Source organism: Calonectris borealis, chromosome 2 (assembly GCF_964195595.1).
Source record: "Calonectris borealis chromosome 2, bCalBor7.hap1.2, whole genome shotgun sequence".
NCBI lineage: Eukaryota > Metazoa > Chordata > Aves > Procellariiformes > Procellariidae > Calonectris > Calonectris borealis.
The window spans coordinates 9203034-9221010 of NC_134313.1; the positions used below are offsets into that span (position 1 = coordinate 9203034).

At 45.6% G+C, this 17977-nt stretch overlaps 1 protein-coding gene across 5 annotated transcripts in view; it reads left to right on the forward strand.

Moving 5' to 3' along the window:
* The window catches only part of ST3GAL1 (ST3 beta-galactoside alpha-2,3-sialyltransferase 1), an 81473-nt gene that overhangs the window by 40353 nt on the left and 23143 nt on the right, over positions 1 to 17977 (forward strand). For all 5 annotated transcript variants that reach the window (XM_075141129.1, XM_075141131.1, XM_075141133.1 and 2 more), the window contains one exon: positions 14119 to 14954. In XM_075141129.1, the coding sequence (XP_074997230.1) occupies positions 14643 to 14954 (312 nt within the window). In that variant the 5' untranslated portion in view covers positions 14119 to 14642. The remainder of the gene's footprint in view (positions 1 to 14118; positions 14955 to 17977) is intronic.

Genomic DNA, 17977 nt, shown 5'->3' on the forward strand with positions numbered 1-17977 from the left:
TTGGTTTTGATTCAGGGCTGAAAGTTTCGCAGCGTAACGTTTCATCTGAAGGCTGGGCTTGTTTCACTTTCTTTCTTTAAGACTGTTAACTCAAATGGGAGTTTGGGGAAGGGCTTTTTTGCTATTGTCTGAGCCAGGGACGGTCTTGTACTGATAACAAATTGCTCGGAGAAGTTGGAGAATTTCCTCTACGGGCTGTTTTCAGAAGGAGTTAGAGAAACTTCTATTAAAATAGTACGTGTAACCGTTTTGTGCTGCCTTTCCACAGGAGGAAACCGCTCAGCACCTCACCCAGCTGAGCTTCCTATGAGTCTATGAACAAATGTCCAGAATTAAAGCCAAACCCTCTCAGTTTCGGGTGTCAGCCAGGAGCTCCATCTCGCTGAGTGGCTGCGAGGGGCAAGCAGTCCTCTGCTCGGTTGCCTTTCTAGCTGATAGCTCCGTGAACAGAAATGACTGCATATATTTGTAAAACTCAGGTGAGATCATTTTGCCTCCGTATGCCATGTGCTGTCACTGTGAGCCCTGTTGCCGTCTGTCTCCCACACTTTCCTCACTGATTCTCATACAAATCAGCGATGCACCAAATCTGCTGTGCACGTAAATCAGAGCAGGGTCAATGAAATTCAGAAGTAAGAAATACAGGAGGCTGTAAAATGAGAACAATTTCCATAGCTGCAAGTTTGGAAACATCTCTGCAGCAGTGATGCTGGTCACTGGCAACTTCATCTTTTAAACAAAGATCTCGGAGCGATCCAGCAATCTGTTGAGGCACAGGATCCCCTGGTATCCCCTATCTTTTCCTAAGGATGGGAACACCCCAGCGACAACAACTACCACGTACTGGATCAACCCCTTGTAGCTGAGTGTGACAACGCTTCTGGGGCTGGGGACTCTTGTCTCCTTTTAGAGTAACTTAAAAACAACAATGCCTTTCAGCCGATGCTACATCTCCATAAGAAGTCATAGGTCAGTTCTCCTCTGGGGACGTTTAAGCTCTATTTATAATGACTTCCCTTTGGATGCAGTCATTATTTTTCAGCATTCACTTTTTTTTTTTTTGAGCAAGAGAGTAATAAAAGAGATTAAAACCTCATCTTACTCTGTTTAAAACCTACCCAAGTAGAACAGCGTATTTTCAAGAGTTTCTTGGTATACAGTTCCCGGCAAATCCTTGAGAGGTTTTAATTAAAGGTGACATGACTTTTCTTTTTCCTTTGCTTAATAAAGGCAAAACACAAATAAAAATCCTGTAGCCCCCACTTGCAAAGCAAACTTTTTGACACAAATTGGTGGCTCATTTAAAAGAAGACCCAAAGCCCCAGGGCTCTGCTGCCTGCGGTCATTGGGGACTGTTAGTTTTTAACACTGTGCCCATTAAAACTTGCCAGGAGCTTTATTGCTAGAGTAAGCGGTGACATTTTTGTAAGCCCCATTTTAAAAGTTACCGTGAAACTTTTCATCAGAGTGAGAACGAGATCCCATGTTCATTGCAATAGTAATATGCACAAAAGCTTGCAACGGAAAGAAAAAGCTTCCCTGTCCCACTGAAAATGAAGGAATGTCTTAGGGAAAGGATATTGCAATGAATGTGGGATCCCGTTCTCGGTGTTTCAATGGGAGACGTGATCTTGAACCCGAAGACAGGATTTAGCTTTAGATGTTGTTCCTCTGTGGGGTTTGTGCTGACGTAGTGCTGATACAGTTATGGTCACTTAAGGATAGTGATCCCAATGAAGCTGGGATTTCTGACCAGCACCAAACCAGCCCGTGTAGGGCTGGTGTTTATCTTTCCTAGATGCAGGAGAAAAAGTTCTTGGTTTTCTAATGCACCACCAACTGGGCAGATGTTGGAAATTATTGTTGGGGAAAAGTAAGCAGCAGGGGCTTCCCCATCCTGGCTCGACGATCACAGCCCAAGGACAGAGATCTTTCCTCTTCCACTCTTTGTCACAGGTAAAAGAGTAAATCCAGGCTAATGTTTCCAGCATCTGGCCTGCTACGGCTTGATTTCTAGGTAGGATGTGGCTGGCAGCACTGCAGAGGGCGAGACCAAAGCAATATTGAATTGATCATCGCTTTCTTGTGTTAAAATTTCTGCTTTTACAGAATCGATGGATGATAGTATGGTGCCATTTTAGAATTGAAAATTTTAATACTAAATAAATTGAATCTTCCTCTGCTAATTTTTTCTGGATGGATAAGTGATACTTTGAATTTCTCTTTGAAACAGAAAGGCCTTAAATATTCAAGGATGGCTGGCTACCTTAGTAGTCTCCCTTTTTATATTTTAACCATCTAAGACAGACAAGTGGAAAAGATGCTATAGTTTGTGCATGTCTGTGTGTGTTTCTCCAGCATTCAATTATCAGCATCCACATAATTCAGTATTAACATTTTTAATGCACTTCAGGATGCCCAGTCAAGCGGCTGTATGTGCAGCTCTGATGTATGCAAATCCATTTTGCATGCAGCTCTTGACATATTTTCATATTCAGGATTATGGGAAGCCTTTTCTGTGCCACTCTGATGATGTATGCTAATCTTTATTTCTCTCAAAACATTTCAAAAGTCCAGACAAAAAGACAAAATTTCTTCTTCACTGAAATCCTGTGGTTTTTCTGTACCCTGGCTACCACATAGTCCAAAGCAAAGCTTCCACCGATGGAGCACCAAAGGGCCATATTCATATTGCCTGCTCTGGGCAGCTACTTCTATCCATGAGGTATTAGAGATGACCTAAGGTCTGGCATTCCTCTGGATAAAAGGCAGTCTGGATCATTCATTTCTTTCTTTCCTGTCAATGCCATGGTAGATATAGGGTAAAAGCTGGAATGGGACCGTCACCATATGGACAGAGGCTGGATGATGCCCGGGCTGGGAGCAAGAGGACACAGTGCATTTGGATCCAAATAGGACAAGTGCTCGTATTAAGGATGTATAAATGATTGATCAATTAAAGTAGCTACCTAATGGCTTTGTAATTCTGGCTTGTAACACAGTATATTAATTATCAAATGTGTTACTTATATCTGTGATATATTTTTAGTGTATTATTTATTGACTCCTTATAAACTTACTGTGACTGCCAAACTCTCAGAAGTGTGCACAGTAAATAGAAAACTCGAAGTATTATTTTGTACTTGCCATAGCTTGCACTGATTGCCAGGTCCAGACTATGCACCGATGCTAAAACATCTCTGAATTTAATTGTGGGCAATTTGACACCTTTATAGCACAAGAAAGACTAACATAAATCCCAGGTTAATGAAGGAGAAAATCCCTGTGGTGTCATTAAAACCTTCTCCAGAGTGAATTCAGTCTGTCTGATGAATAAAAGTTTAATGCAGAGCTGTATCGGTTGGTGTCATCGATTGTAAGAGAAACGTTGTTGGTTTAACAAGGAGCCCATCGGTGTGAACACAAGTTAACAACCTCACAGTGCCAACAACTGCTTGGTATTGCTTCAGGGCAGGAATCCCAGCGAAGAGAGTCAGAGATGCTCACATGGGCAGGGAAACAAGTTTCCTAGATTTTAGGGACTGTTGACAATACTGTCAATATTATCATTATCATCTAATCTTTCTCTGCATTTAGAATTATAATGCCATGTGGTGTGTTAATCACTCTCTTAATATCAGAAATCAGGGTTCCTCACAACGTATTCTTTGAAGTCTGTTCCACGTGACCAACTGTATTTAGTCATATACATTTCCCTACAGTTTTAACCAAGAAATAGACTGGTGAATGTTTTTGAGCTGCATACTCATAGGCAGGCTGGCAAAACACCTGCTGTCAATATGACTGAGTCCCACCTTTAGTTTAGAGTGTCCTATAATCTGAAATAATCCTATATCCTCTCCTGTAATCCTATAAAACTGAAACTAATGCATGTACAGGAATTCACTTCTACAATACTTTTAGCTTGCCTCTATTTCTACTACTGCTGTTGTCACCGTTAATTTGTCTTTCTGTATTTGAACTACCTGAAAGTAGCATTCTTACTGTCTTGGGAGAATTGGCAAGACTTAAAAAAAAAAAACATAGTCAGCCCAATATGAAGTAAAACCAAAAAGAAGAGATGATAATTTTTTTTCACCCTTCTCCTAACAGGAGTGAAAATAGAGCTTTTTGGTTTTTTCATTTTGAACTTCTAAATGTTTTGCTTTCCTTTGATTGCCACAAATTACATATTTTCTAGACAAAGTTTTTTTGCAAAATGAAAACTAGAATTTTTCATTTAAAATGTCAGAGATCTGTCTTTTTTTGAAAGTTTCTTGAAACAGAAAATCAAGATGGAAAACAATTTTATCCACAGAAAGGTTTAATTTTGACAAACTGATTAAAAAAAAAAAAGAAATAAAAATAAACTGTTCTTGAAAAACTCCTTGCCAGCTCCAGCTCTAGGGAATCGTTATCATGAATCGTTAAAGAATTATGCTAGGTGGAAACACACATGGGTGTCCTGGAAATCCTTTTGATAGCTCTTTTTTTCCCAAGCAAAGGGTAGCAGAGCTTTGATCCCAGCCTACAAATCACCTAATGGCACGGGAAGGATTTGAGAGTACAAGGGCACTCTGTCCTCCATGGACTCTCTGCCATCAAAGGTTGTCAACAGGAATCAAACAGCAATTTTTATGTATCCAGTTGTCTGCTTGGATGTTTTTAAAGAACTCTTCGAAGTAGAGCGATTCACAGAGTCAGAGTGAATGAATTTTAGTGAGTAAGTGGATTTTAGTGTAGGATTTTCACCGTGGAGTTATTGTTTTCATTGCCCCAGCTTTGGGCTCTCAGCGTGCCGGCCTATATAAAGACAACAGAAAAAGTCCCATCCCATCGGTGGATGTTGGCCCACCACAGAAAAGCTCTCATAGTCCAGCAGGTTTAACCTATGTGTCTGTCCAGCATTGCAAACTGCAGGATTAGGAAGGAAAAGAATGGTTTTTAAGAGCTTGTAGTGAAATATTTGCTATTTAAAACATCAATGTGTCTGTGGGGAAAGGGATTGGAATCATAGAATCATAGAATGATTAAGGTTGGAAAAGACCTCTAAGATCATCGAGGCCAACTGTCAACCCAATACCACCATGCCCACTACACCATGTGCCTAAGCGGGGATTATATGGAAGCGGGAAATATATGAAAGAAAATGAAGTACCACCAGGGAAGCAGAGGTGCCATTTCTTGGTTAATAGAGTGTGTATAAAGAGGTAGGGCTCCTCCAAAATCACTTTCTAGCAAGACAGAGGCTGTGGAAGATGTTACTACCAGCAGCTTATATTTCCACTGTTGGTTTTCAGCACACCCCTGGTGAGACCTGGCAGCCTCCAGCCTCTCGGCTGTAATCACTATGGTTCACAGCTTGGCTGGACAATGCTCTTTTTCTGGTGCTTCTATTTTGTCCTGAAAATACTTGAGCTGAGTGTTGAGTCAAAGCAACGGACCGTAAACAGGTCAGCAGTGGAGCTGCCTGTTAAGTTTGAATTAATCACCCTTTTCAATGGCCTTTCCCAGTTTATCCCATGAAGAAGACACCGAGGGACCAACTTGCAAGCGGTGGTTGCTTCATGGTCTGCAAATGAGGCTGAGTGCTCCCTTGGCACCAAAATAACCTGGAAAAGTTAAGACTAGGCTTACATTGGCAAGTTTTGGTATATTATCAGTGGGCTTTTTCACCAAGCCTGGCATAATACCAAGCCTGGCCACAGTAACAAAAGGCTAATATATGAACAGTGACTTATTTACATTACAGCTCCCATTGGAAATAAATTGATCATGAGTTTATCTCCACAGTCACAATCATCCATGTGTTTCCCAGTGATAAGTTGTACCCAGATGAATGTCATCCTTGCATAGCTGATGCCACCAGGGGAGGGAGCCAGGCTCCCCACAGCCTTTGCCCTTCACCCCAAACGCAGTTTTGCTCCTCTCTCAAGTCTGAAGATCAGGTGCTGTATGAAGAGATGGCAGCAGGGGACACAGCGTCTATCAAAAAGGTGGCAGTTTGATTGGGACTCTGGAATGAATTTGCAGCATCAGCATTTTTATTCATAGAATCATAGAATCATAGAATGGTTTGGTTGGAAGGGACCTTTAAAGGTCATCTAGTCCAACCCCCTCCACAATAAGCAGGGACATCTTCAACTAGGTCAGGTTGCTCAGAGCCCCATCCAACCTGACCTTGAATGTTTCCAGGGATGGGGCATCTACCACCTCTCTGGGCAACCTGTGCCAGTGTTTCACCACCCTCACTGTAAAAAATTTCTTCCTTATATCTAGTCTAAATCTACCCTCTTTTAGTTTAAAACCATTCCCCCTTATCCTGTTGCAGCAGGCCCTGCTAAAAAGTTTGTCCCCATCTTTCTTATAAGCCCCCTTTAAGTACTGAAAGGCTGCAATAAGGTCACTCCGGAGCCTTCTCTTCTCCAGGCTGAATAACCCCAACTCTCTCAGCCTTTCTTCATAGGAGAGGTGTTCCATCCCCCTGATCATCTTTGTGGCCCTGCTCTGGACCCACTCCAACAGGTCCATGTCTTTCTTGTGCTTAGGACTCCAGAGCTGGACGCAGCACTGCAAGCGGGGTAGAGGGGCAGAATCACCTCTCTTGACCTGCTGGCCACGCTTCTTTTGATGCAGCCCAAGATACAGTTGGCTTTCTAGGTTGTGAGTGCACATTGCCGGCTCATGTCCCATTTTTTGTCCACCAGTACCCCCAGGTCCTTCTCGGCAGGGCTGGTCTCAATCCCTTCATCTCCTAGCCTGTATTGATACCGGGGGTTGCCCCAACCCAGGTGCAGGACCTTGCACTTGGCCTTTTTGAACCTCATGAGGTTCACACGAGCCCACTTTTCAAGCTTGTCCAGGTCCCTCTGGATGGCATCCCGTCCCTCAGGCATGTTGCCTGCACCACTCAGCTTGGTGTCATCTGCAAACTTGCTGAGGGTGCACTCAATCCCACTATGTCATTGATGAAGATATTAAGCAGTACTGGTCCCAATATGGACCCCTGAAGGACACCACTTGTCACTGGTGTCCATCTGGACAATTCATCAAAGACAGCTTTGGGATCAACGAGGAGAACAAAGACTTAAGCCCAGGTTGTCACTTTTTACTGGGCAGTTCTTCATCTAGAGCATAATGCAAGCTTCATTGGTCAGAGCAAACTTTGTTTCAGACCCATTTGTGGCTGCACCGTCTCCCCAGGAGCGGAGTGAAGTTGTCCTGTAGCCCCACAGAAGAGGTGGTTGGAGCATCCACCCTTCTCCATGCTCAGCTCCTAAGGTAGCTTCTGCCATAGACGTGGTGGAGAGGCAAGGGCAGAGATTTTGGAGCCAGACCATCTTTCATGGCACTTCCAGCCCCATTCAAAGCAAAAATTCCCACTTGGCCTGAAGACATGAGTAGGAACCGTAGCCCATGGAGGACAGCACAATTAATCCTGGATATTAACACTGCAATTTCTCTAGACCAAACATCCCTTGCAGGAATCAACTCTTGGTATGCGAGGGAGGAGGAAGCTTTTGCTGCTACAAACCCCTCTGCAGTGGTGGAGGACAAAATGTCTTCACCCCGGAGGAGGAGGCAGGGATGGCGGCTCTCAGCGCCCAAGGGTATGGGCAGGATCATGACCCTTTCTGAGCCAGAGCCTCCAGCCCTTTCCTCAAGCATTGCGAGGGAGTTTTCATTTCCAGACCACTCAGCAACATGCCTGATAAAGTCTGCCAAGATAAAGATTTATTTTGAGGCAACAGAATGCAACTTTCCCACCCGAGCTTCTGTTAATCTTATACAGATCTTGCACAAAAAGCTGTTTGCTTACTCTTGACTGCACAGACCTGTGATGCACGGAGGCAGGGCAGGCTGTGTTAGAGTAGCAGGGAGATCTCCTATCTACCTGGCCAGCCCGAGCCTGCCAGCAAACCCGCTCACTGATAAGACATAAGTACATAATGATTTTTCTTCAGATCACTGACACCTAAAATGCCATGCAGTTACGCTCCGTAAACCACCTCCACGTTTTCTTCTATTCACTGTGATGGATGAAACACTGCCCAATAGCTGGCTCCAAATTCAAGAAGCATGGAGCAGCTGCTGCCTTCAAATGTGTCTAAAGCTACTTTTTCTCACGGCTTAAGTGTTCATGAATGATTTTGTTTTCTAGGCAGTGTTGATATGATTACTTGGAGTTGCTTGGGGTGAGCATTTTAATAAATCCAAGAGCGGTATACCGACCGCCTTGCCCGACTTTGAAGCTGTGACCCCATTTGACAAGTGGCAGTCAAACGGATTTATGCTTCACAGCATGGTCAGGGATGGGGCAGAAGAGTTACAGATCATTTTCTCCCTGATTAAATGGCAGGTGGGACTTGAGGCTGCTTTTCCATGGCTGCGGGCACACGGGACAGCAGCATCTATGTCATCCCTGTGAGGATGTAAAGATGGACAGGAGAGAGGAGCCAGTTAGCTCTGAGAAACAAAACACAGTCTGATTTTAATTAAGTTACGGATGGAAAAGGGGAAAGTCATGTGGCAGCTGGTGCTTTTCCAAAATTGCATCCTGTGGTGACTTTTGGTGTCTGAGAAGAAGGGGGCTCCCCTTTGCCTGCCAGTGCCGTGGGGCCAGCGGCACGTGGCAAGTCACACCACGAAGAGGCTGAAGCCGCAGAGGCTGTGCTGGGGCACAGGAAGCACCCTCATGACTCCAACCCTCGTGTGGCCTTCAATGCTTGGTGAGACTGATCTCCTGGAGCTGGAGGAGATGGACCAGAGGTCTTGCACGGGCTCCCAGCACATCTGGTTAAGGGAGAATCAGGCTTCTGCCCTGTGTTTAACTGCCAGGCTGCCAGGCTGTCTCTTAATTGCACAATCTATCTCACGTAGCAAAAGCCTCATGCTCAGATGTCTCTGGCAAGGTGTCAGACCAATGAAGTGTTTCTTTCTAAATGTCAGCCAGCTCCTGGCAGTGGGAGGTAGCCAACGATGAGCTGGGGCAGGGCAGACAAGCCTGTGGTTTGGAGTGAAACAGTCCCCTCCGTTGTTCCTCTCCAGGCCCAAGCACAGACCTGAGGCAGAAATTTATGTATATTTTTCCAGGGACAGGCTTTTTGCTGCCCTGGGATGACACCTTCTGAGACTGCTCTGGGCCTTCGTGGGTGCAGTAAAGCAGGATTTAACCTTCCATCCTCTCCCAGGCCAGGGCTTGGAGACCGAGGGTTGCTCAAGCAGTTACTCACAAGGAGTGTGGATGGGAAGAAAGTTCCAAAACAGCAGGAAGGATGCTTGAGGACATACTGTTTGTGTTGCCAAAAGGCTTTATAACAATATAGCTGTCAGTGGCTTAGCTGGGAAACTAATTCATCTTTGGAGGTTTTGCAAGGCGGGGATCTGAGCTGTGCTTCTGAAAATGGGCACTTGCAGTTCTGCCGCCGAGACCTTTCTAGCACAACACGGTCTCTTGAAGTCCAACTGCAGCAAATCTCTACTCCTTGAAGTATACATATTCCAGCTATGAAATACTGTGGGTTGTAGAAGGGTTGTATGACGGCCACCATCAGTCATGAGAGAGCCGCAGCAGGTCGCGTTGTCTTTCCCCATCTTTCGCCGGGGTGGGTGGGTATGTGGGTTTTGAGTCTAAAGGACTTCAAGACCTTTGAGCTATTCAAGCAGTGAATGGAAAGCTGGAAATATCTCTGTACAGGGATGCTGTTCCCTGTTGCCTTTGTGCTGTTCTGCCCGACACGCTGCGTCTGGAAAATGCTGGCAACTTCAAACTATAGAAGTGCATTTCACAACAGGGTTTTAATGTGAGTTACGGACCAGAAGGCAAAAGCTGGATCCTGAACCCTCAGCATCTAACACAAGCTAACAAAGATCTCTTCAAAGTGGTGCTGGTACTAAGTACTTCTTTGCTAGCAAAGTAGGCATCAAAAAGGGGTCAAACTCTACTTTAGTGTAGTGGGATGAGAAGTGCAGTGATTCTCTTTCTCAATGTTTTTTCCTTGTTTTTTTCTACGTTTTTTTTTAAGACCCATCTTTTAAAAAAAAATCAAGAAATGAAGCATTCTGCTAATATTGTGTGGCCAACCACACAGATCTTGTGCAATCCCCAAATGCTCTTCCCTTGCACCCAGTAAGGTGTCCCATGCCCCCCCGGCAGCAACCCGTCTCAGTCCCAGAGGTGCTCTGGTGTTGACTCATCTGGGTGGGTTTTATGCCTGGGGCTGAGGCTGTCCTGGGCCAGCCCTGGGAGGGACCCAGAGAGGGAGTCCCTTCCTCTGAGTCCTTATTTCAGGTTCCCACCTGCCATTGTGCCCCTGTGCTCCTCTGGGCTGGTGCAGATGGGCCTTTGATGGGCTGATGGCTCCTGGGATGGGCCTGGAAGCACACCCTGGGGCGGGGTATTATTTGGGCTTCCCCTCCTGCCTTGTCTCTCTGTGCTCCTTTGTGGGTGTGCAGATGAGCTTTTATCACATAACCTGACAAATGCAGTGAGAATGCATTGCATTTGTGGGTGGATTTGTCAAAAAAATATTTGCTGAAGGTGTTAAGAATTGCTTTATATTAGTCCATTGAACTGATGTGTTTCTATCCTTGTCTGTTGATTGCCAACTTGGTTCTTCATTCTAAAACGCGAGAAGACAATGAAGACAAACAATCACAATCGATTGATCCTGATATTTTATTTTATAATATAAAATGTAGACAAAAGATTAAGCTCTGCTCTCCTTTACGACAATTTAATCATACTGGACCTGCTCCTATGCTCAGGACAGAGCTTGGAGGAACCTGCCCCTTCTTCTGAACCTGCCCCTTCTTCTGAACCTGCCCCTCTCTGCTCGTGCCTGGGACAGGTCATTTCACATTTTCCCTGCATTGCACGTCACTGGGTGTTGGCAGCATAAATAAATTATCCCGGGGTATACAGGGGTGTATGGGGACAAGAGTATATGTAGGAAGGGGGAGGAGGTGGGAAGGTAGCAGGAGAAATCCAGACCACAAATAAGACCTTAAGCACCCAATCACTTAAGGTAGCTTAACCTCCTGCTTGCATGAGCTGAGCTGGGACAGCTGCCCGCAGGCACAGCCGCACGCAGGCTGTACTTAAACTCTGTTTAACTCTCAGGAAACCGTAGCTGGGCACGTAATTTAAATCTCCATACCTGAAGTCCCCAGAAATTGTTTCTGGGTCTGAGGCCAAAATAGCCTGTTCGCAGATGTACTAATGCCAAGGTCACGCCGAGGTATGTTGATAAGGACCATGGCTGGTATCACAGTACTTACTTGTAGTGACTTAAATTAAGTATTGCAAATATTATCAGGAGGTAAAGCACATTCCCAACGGCTGGGGTTGGCAGCCCTGCGTGGTTTCCCACACCAGCTGCTGCTTTGGCATCGTCCCTGCCTTTCCCGCTTCCCGACATCTCGGCGAATCCTATGGAAACCCTTTTGCAAAGATTTATGTGAGCAGAGGGAGATGCCGGGATGGTCTGAGATGCGGTGCAAGATGCTGGGAAGAGTGAAAGTACTGATGTCTGGGCTGGATCTAACTTGTGTTTTAAGAAAGGAAAAATAATGGGCCAGTGCAAGTCACAGTGAATTCAATGAAAACGTTTTCAGTTCATTTCAGTCTTCCTTCTCCTCAGGCCCTAAATCACATTTATAGTCCCCGGAGCCTTTCTGTCAGGTTAAATATATATTTTTTTTTCTATCATGGGTATCCATAAGAAACATGAGCATTCATAGGAAATTGTAAATAGAGAGAATTAAAATAGAGTAAGACTGGAAAAGGGCCATGGGAGGAGTTCTGGTTTCTCACCTTCCCATCACGTGCTATAAAAGACAGGATGATTAGGAGTTTGGAGGCACTGCAGTCCACTGCATAAACACTGGTTTGGTTTGGTTTTTTTTTCAAATTCTAAATATAAGTTTAACCTTAGCTCAGTTACAAAAAAAAAAAAAAAAAATTCTGGTGAAATGTGTGTTTGTTTTGGAGGCCAGAACTGTTTCTTTTATGAACAATACTCCATTTTATAGACTTTTCCAAGAAAGACTGGATAATCCCCCTCCCTCCTCAACTTAAAAAAATAATAGAAGAGCAGGAATTGTGTTTACAAATACCGAATTGGCCGAGCGTTAACAGCAGTAGGGGTTCAACCCGCCAGCATTGTAGTGCTTGAATTACCCGGTCCATAAATGGAGAATCAATCTGCTTCTGGGATCTGGCATATTTTTGGGGGGTTTAGAGGCTGTGGTTTTGTTTAGACTAACAACTACCTCCAGGCTAGTAAAGCAAATGTGTTTGGGGCCGCTCTCCGGCGCAGAGGCCAGCTGGCGTGGACGGGGCCGTGCACGGGGGCCGTGCTCTTAAGCTCCCTTTCTAACTCTCCAAGGCACAGCGGCAACATCTCCACTGCCTTTTGGGTTGCAATTTCTGAATTGTACCCGGGAATAGTTTCGAAGATTTCTGCTTAGCCCCAAAACTTCCCTCTAAAAAGTTAAAGCGAGCACAGGATTGTTCCCGGGTGCTGTTTTACTGGTGCAGGCGAGCCCGAGCAGCCGGGGTTAATAAAGCCTTTTGTTATCCAGCCTGACCCACTTGTCAGCCCTTGAGCTCCTGTAAATGCATTTGTAGGGGCCAAACTTAAAATAAATCTCGAGGCATTTGGCAAACAGCAGCTAAATGAACGGCACACGCTACCCATCACGTGCTGCCGATGAGAAACCTGAAGCGGAGCAAAGGCTTAAGACCGTGGTCTGAGGCTCCTGCCTTTGGATTTGACTTTACGGGACTCAGTAAATATTTACACGCCGCCTCTAAAAAACAGGCCTGTGCTGTCTCCAAGACACCATGTCAAAGCCCTTGGAAAAGCGGTTTGGCCTTGGGCAGCTCCTCGTGGATCCCCAGGAGAAAAGCCAGCAGCAGACCTGTGGCCACCAGATGCACTTCCCCCCTCTTCCCCTCGGCTTTGGGGGATGAAATGAGGGGATCCTGCATCAATGTGGTGCACAGAATGGGTTAAAATGAGGGGGTTTGACAGGTAACAGTTGCAGTTTTACTCCTTGTTTGCTGGCCCGAAGCCTGCAGCTGAGTAGCAAATGAGACTTCTCTTGCTGGGCTTTTGCTCGTTCATAAATTGCACATATTCTGACAGAGATGCTTCTCTGATTTTTTTCTTCTTTTTTTTTTTTTTTTTTTTTTCTTAATCAAAAGAGTGTTATTTAAGCAATGACACTTTGGGGGCTTTTTGCAAACATCCGAAGTTTTAAAAACCACAACACTTTTTTTCTTCCCACAAAACAATGGCATCGTGGGAGGAAGGGATCCATTTTTTGGCTTTTAAAAACTCATTTAAATCACTGCTGCCAGGCAGGGGGCACCAGGAGGGGAGCAGAAAGCAGCTCGGGTCCCTCTGTATCCCCCGACTCGCCGAGGCAAAGCAGCTCCCTGCCTCTCCGCCGGCTCGGGATCTCACAGGAACTCTCTGAGGTCACAGGCTGCCCCCACCTATCCTTCCTTGGCAGGAAAAAGAGCAGTAATCCACACGAAACAGAGGCCATTTATACTTTGATTTCCCCTGTCTGTCCCAGGACGTATGAGCTGTTATTGCTTGGCTTTCTCCAAATCACGAGTCTAGCCCCGATCCTTAAAAAATTAAGCCGGTTGAGGGGAGGAAGAGAAAGGAACCAATTCCTCTTCCTCCCTGTCCTGCTCCTCCCTCCTGTGCCGGGTTCTTTTTGTTCAGCTGCTTTGAGTTATGAATACTTTGCTGCCTGTCTTGTGGCTATCAAGGTCAGCCTAAGGGAAGGAGGTGAGTCATTGCCATTCAAATGGCTCCAAACTGTAATTCAAATAAGGCCAGAGCGCCAGGGCTGATTCAATACAAAAGGACTCAATGTCCACAGGTCGATGCTCTGCCCTTTCGGAAATTTCACCCTGAAACTTCTCAGTATGCAAATACCGCAGCAGAAATTACAGCCGGTGCTGCTGTGTCAAGGGCTCCGAGCTGATCAGAAGTTTTGGGATGGGCAGAGAAAAGCAGAGAAATTAGGTTGGGAGGAATGCAAAAAACTTTCTGACAATAATTTTTCTTTCTTTTTTTTCTGTGTGTGTGTCTCCAGGCTGCAAACTGCTCTCCATGGCTTAAATGGATATCAAAGCACGTCTCTCTGCTGGAATGTACATCCCCGGATGATCTGATCCTTCGTGAACTAACTTCCAAGCAAAAAAAATAACCACCCTCTTCTTTCTACAATTTGCTTGCTTTGATTTATAGCTTCCTCCCACACAGAAAACCTAAATTTTAATGCTGATATTGCTCCCCTCTAAATCTTGTATGTGGAAGAGCAACGGTCCATCTTCATTGAATCCTCGGTGGGAGAGGTTAGCAGCAGGTCACGGAGAGGTGGAAGAGACTTGGAAGCACGGTGAGAAGGTGAAAGGAAATACCCAGCTTTGCCTTTTTTAAGTCCATTTAGGGGAAACGAAGCTTCTTCCCTTATGGATGGAGGTAGTGGAGTCGGTATGTTCAGCCTAAGCCCGGGGTGGTAACGGGCAGGCGCCTGCAGCACCCTTTCCTTCTTGCCTTACTTTGGACCCTACATTGTACTTGGTCAGCGGCGGCGGCAGAACCCGAGTGGGAAAGATGGTTGTCGTAAGGAGGAGGAACGTGAAAGTGTTTACCTTCGCCTTTTTGCTCATCACGGTAACATCGTTTCTGCTGAACTACACGCACCAGGTGACCACGACCACCTGGGATCTGAGACACCTCATCATGCAGTTTTCAGAGCAAGTCCAAAAACTCTTCAAGCACCCCAGGAGACCGTGCAGCTGTCGCACGTGCATTTCTGAGCTGGGACATTCCCTCTGGTTTGATCAGAGATTTAATACAACTATGCAACCTTTCCTGACCTCACAAAATGCCTTGATCCCAGAAGACAGCTACAGGTGGTGGCTGGTAAGTGGGAGGTGTGGATACAGCCCGGCGTTCGTGCGATGGTTGCGGTGTCAGGATTCGAGCGATGACGAGCAGATAGCAAGAGACGGTTCCTGCCAAAAGCATTTGCCGTCTCAGCTGACGAGGCAGGCAGAGGTGGAAGAAAGTGGGCGTTTGTGCTGCTGTTTAGCTCGCAGGCACTCAGAGCGCACGTTCACTTGCTCCGAGCTAGAGCTAGAAAAGTCCCTGGCAGAGTTAGGTGGTGAATCCAGAATTTGCAAATGTCAATACTGCCTCTTTTCTCCCTAGTCTTCGAAAGCCTAGGCTTCATGAGCCGGCTTATTTCACTTCAGATGGTAAAAAGGGCTTTTGCCATCCATCGAGGTAGAAAAGAAAACTCATCGTGAAGTGTGTAATTCCCCTGGGGATCTCCCTACTGTAAGACATGTTAAATAATTAGCAGGATTAAACGGAAAATTCTTAATTTCACATGTATAAGAACAGTCTCCATTGTGGCCGCTGATGTAAAACTGGTCTGTAAAGCACACGGGCGGCCATGGGTCACTGGGAAGGAGCAGCCTTTGTGTATCCTCTGAGTAGGGTGGTCCAAAGAGCCCGATCCAAGCATTGGGAAAGCTAGCGATGTTCAAAAAGCACAGAAGGGAAGAAGGCGTATCCTGATGTTTTGCCTAATTAAAGCCCTTTTTATGTTCTCTTGTAACAAGACATTGATTAAATGAATTGCTCATGGCCTGCACCGCCAAGCTGCCAAAGCGCACGTTCTGGCTGCTGCGCCCCAGTCAAATCGCAGTTTCATCATGAGTTGCTTTCCCCCTCTGCAGAAAAAATAAGTCTCACTGTGCCTTTCTTTGAACACACAGCCACCTGCAACTTGGTGTTGTGCAGTAAGCACAATCCTTGATGCTCAATTTGGGGCTTTCAGCCATTCCCTGGTGCCCTGGGGAGGCCGCTCTGGCAGGCTCCCACTTTTGCAGTGGGGGCATTCAGGTTTCGGAGGAGGTGTCGAGTGCTGTGGGAATGAGGCTGTATCTGATTTATCACTTCTCACTCTGCCGGCTGTTGCATTTACTGGTGAAAAAGAGATGCCACTGAACTCCGATGTTGCATAAATGATATCCTCATTTTATGATGAAACCCTTCTTTTTGCTATGAGTCTCACATATTCCAGGCGTTGCATCCTCTCACCTGTCCCTTGGCCATGACTCTGATTTCCCATTGCTTATGTTTTTTCTTGCAGCCCCCAGGCACTTTTCCTTCTGGTGCCCACATTTCCTAGCTGGGCTTTGCTGGAGCCATGAGAAAGGACGATGGCAAACTCAGGTCCTGAGCATTTGTCAATGCCCCCCTACACTCTAATTCCAGGCTGCTGGCCCCATTATCCCAGCATTGGAGCAGCCAGGTGACAATGTGCTCGCCTGGACAATGACTGACATCTTTCCACATATCTCGCAGCTCACTCAGGGATAGCGATCGGGCGGTTACCATCTCATTTATGGGTTCTGCCTCTTCCTCCTCCTGTTCTCGTGATAGCCCTGGTTCAACTCCACCCCTTACTAAATGAGCTGATTTTCTTGTGTATTTCTTCTTGTGTATTTCTTCTTGTGTATAGGGGCGACTGATACCGGCGCATTCTGGTTCAGCCACAGTAACTGTCGCTGGGATTTGAGTAGCCACAGTGCCTGTTGCAGGGGTTGGAGTAGCCACAATGCCTGTCGCTGGCGTTGACGGTATTCCTAAATAGTTGTTTGACCCTAAACAAGACCTGAACCACATTCAGGAGACATAGCAATAGGAACATGCTTGTTTGAACATCCCAAGGATATTCAAAATACTCAAGAGCTATTGTGGAGGGCTTCATGAAGAGGACAGAAGAAAAAGGAGTTTCTGGAGATATGAAAGGGAAGGTGAAGGAGTGGGGGAAAGAGTGCCCCCCCCGTCTCCCCCATAGATTAATTCTCCAAGGAGAAAAGAGTGTAATTATTAATAGTTTACAAGAGGTGGCTCCCGAGGTACAGAGATGACAGCAATGCTGAGTACAAATACCAGATTAGACTCACGACCAATAATTTTATCATATCATAAAACAGTGTTACACAGTGCAGCAAAATGATAACCTTGACCCAGTTCCGAGCAGTGATAAGCAGCACAACATGGAATACATACTGCAAGTAAGGTATTACATAACCCAACATTGAGAGCCAGCATGACAACTTTGAGAGCCAATACATCAACATTGTGACTAGCAACTATTAAACCAATATAATAAATGCTTATAACAAATTTGCCTTAACACGCTCGGGTGAGATCTGTCGTTATCTCAATCCTTCGTGCCCCACGTTGGGTGCCAAAAAGGACTGTTGTGGTTTAACCCGGCAGGCAGCCAAGGCACCACACAGGCGCTCACTCACTTCTCCCACCCCAGTGGGATGGAGGAAAGAATCGGAAAAAAAAAAAGTAAAATTTGTGGACTGAAATAAAGACAGTTTAATAGAACAGAAAAGGAAGGGAAAATAATAGTAGTAGTAGTAGTAGTAGTAGTAGTAGTAGTAGTAGTAGTAGTAATAATAATAATAATAATAATAATGGTAGAATATACAAAATAAGTGATGCACAATGCAATTGTTCACCACCCACCGACCGATGTCCAACCAGTCCCCGAGCAGCAATTGCTGCCCCCCAGCCAACTCCCCCCAGTTTATATACTGAGCATGACATCATATGATATGGAATTCCCCGTTGGCCAGTTTGAGTCAGCTGTCCTGGCTATGCTCCCTCCCAGCTTCTTGTGCACCTGGCAGAGCATGGGAAGCTGAAAAGTCCTTGACTACTGTAAACACTACTTAGCAACAACTAAAACATCCGTGTGTTATCAACATTCTGCTCATACTAAATCCAAAACACAGCATTATGCCAGCTACTAGAAAGAAAATTAACTCTATCCCAGCTGAAACCAGGACATTCCCCTTGCCCTGGGGTGAGGCTTCACCAGGGAGCTGAGCTGATCTAACAACTGGCAGTTTTCG